Source organism: Propithecus coquereli, unplaced genomic scaffold, assembly GCF_000956105.1.
Source record: "Propithecus coquereli isolate 6110/MARCELLA unplaced genomic scaffold, Pcoq_1.0 Scaffold163, whole genome shotgun sequence".
In the NCBI taxonomy this organism is placed as follows: domain Eukaryota; kingdom Metazoa; phylum Chordata; class Mammalia; order Primates; family Indriidae; genus Propithecus; species Propithecus coquereli.
In genome coordinates, this window is record NW_012140858.1 from 3,836,239 (window position 1) to 3,838,266 (window position 2,028).

At 66.2% G+C, this 2,028-nt stretch overlaps 1 protein-coding gene across 1 annotated transcript in view; it reads left to right on the plus strand.

Annotated features, from left to right (window-relative positions):
- The first annotated feature begins 274 nt into the window (after positions 1-274).
- COL27A1 (collagen, type XXVII, alpha 1) overlaps positions 275-2,028 on the plus strand; it is a 146,383-nt gene continuing 144,629 nt past the window's right edge. The window contains exon 1 of the mRNA XM_012641139.1: positions 275-391. Within this exon, the coding sequence (XP_012496593.1) occupies positions 275-391 (117 nt within the window). The remainder of the gene's footprint in view (positions 392-2,028) is intronic.

Genomic DNA, 2,028 nt, shown 5'->3' on the forward strand with positions numbered 1-2,028 from the left:
CTGCCGGTTCCGCAGCACCACGCCGGGCCTCCCTCCTGGCAGCCATGGGTGCTCTGCCCCCTGCAGGAAGCAGCGCACAGCTATGCGGCTCCCCCCGCCGCCCCCCACCTCCCCTCTCTCTGGCTTGGGACTTTTCCTAGGGTTTGCTGAAACCAGACACCTTGCTCGACCAAGCCCGCGTGCAGCCACGGTTTAAAAGGCTGCCTTCAGGGCCCCCTCCCCGCCCCCAGCGGAGACTTCAAAAGGCCCGGCGGGCGCCGCGGCCCCAGCACCTATGAGCCGCCCCCCGAGCCCGGAGCCCGCGCCGGAGCCCGTGGACGCAGAGCGGCCGAAGCTCGAGCGCAGGCGGACCGGGCCGGCGGCGCAGTCCCGCGCGCCCATGCCCCTCCCGGTGCCGCTGCGCTCCGCGCGCCCGCGCCGGGTTTAGGGAAGGGGACCTCGCACCCCCGCCCCCGCGCCCGCGGCTGCGGGGACCCATGAATACAAATGCCGTTAGGCGCCGGAGGAAGGACCGACCCGCCAGCCTCGCACTTAGGGACCCAGTAAGTGCCCGGGGGGCTCCTGGGGCGCTGGCACTACTGGGGTGTGTGTGTGCGCGCGCGCGCAAAGGTGCGCGCTATGGGGAGGTGGGTACACGCATGGGGAGTGAATGCGTGTGTGCACATGTGCGGTGGGCACTCGCTAGAGCTGTGTGCAATGGGGGTGTGCGCTCGCGACTGTGTGCACTCAGGGTGTGTGTGCACGTGGCGGGGTGTGCGCGGTGTGCGCAAAGGTGTGTACGTTGGGGGGGATCTGGCCAGGATAGTGTGCATTTGTGCGTGTGTAAGCAGTCGTGTGCATGCGTCCGCGGAGTCTCAGGGCGCGCCCCAGGCCAGACAGCAGAGGATGTGTTTCGTGTGAACCCGGGAAGAGTGCCTGCATGTGAACAAGTGTGATTGTGTGTCTCAGCCTGGCGTGAATGTGGATGTGTGTGGGGGTGTGTGTGCATCAGCGAATGAGTGTGCGAGTCTGTTTGCCCGTGAACGAGTCATGAAGGTAGAAGCGGAGGGGGGTTCTCTTCCAGGGGCTGGACTGGGGTTGGAGTGTGAGGTTTGCCCGGGACCTTGCGGTGGGTCAGGGTGTGCAGCTCTGCTCTCCCGTGTGGGATCGGAGGGAGTCTTTGGTCGACTCTGGAGGCTGGGGGTTAAGTTCCCATTTCTCACAAGGCAGTGCGAAGAGAGAGGACGGTGACAAACATTTAACCAGCCCGCCCACTACATTCTCCAGGGCGCTCTGAATCCAGGAGTGCAATCTTTTTGGTGGGCGGCGGGGGTTAGGACACTGACTGTCCTGGGAGTCTGGACACCAAGTCCTGGTCCCAGCTCTGTCCCTGGAACTCTGGGTTCCTTTCAGGAGTAGAAACTGTCCCCTTTCTCCTTCCACCTCCATCCCCAATTCGAGGACCCCGTCTCACGAGTCAGAAGTTCCTAATATCAGATTGTGTCAGTCATTGTGCAGCCTTGGGCAGCCCCTTCCTCTCCGAAAGTTTGCCCATCCTTACAAGGGGGAGGGGGCGGGTGTCCCGGCGGGGCCGGAGTGGGCCAGCTAAGGCTGTGTCCCCGGCTGCGGCCGGCAGGGGGCAGCAGGGGGCAGGAGAGGGCGGCCCGGCGCGGGGAGGAGGGAAGGTGGGGAGCCGCCGCGGGCCGAGACTTTAAATCGCCTTCATTTCCCCCAAATCCTTCCTTTTCCTCTCCTCCCCCAGGCCGGCGGGGAGGCAGCTTCCACCGCCCTCCGCGCGCCCTCGCCCGGCCTTGCTCTGCCTCCGGGGGCCGCCAGCAGCCCGCCTCCAAAAGTTTGATCATCTCTTTCTCTCTCTCTTTTTCCTGCTTCTTCTTCCTTTTTGGTGGAAGCAGAAAAAGAGCGAGGCAGGGGCGAGCGCGGCGCCCGGACTCCTGGGACCATGGGCCTGGCGCGGGCGCCTGCGGGGCCCCAGCCGCGCCGCCTGCCTGCTCGGGCGCCCCGGGGCGCGGGGCTGCGCTGGGGGCGCGG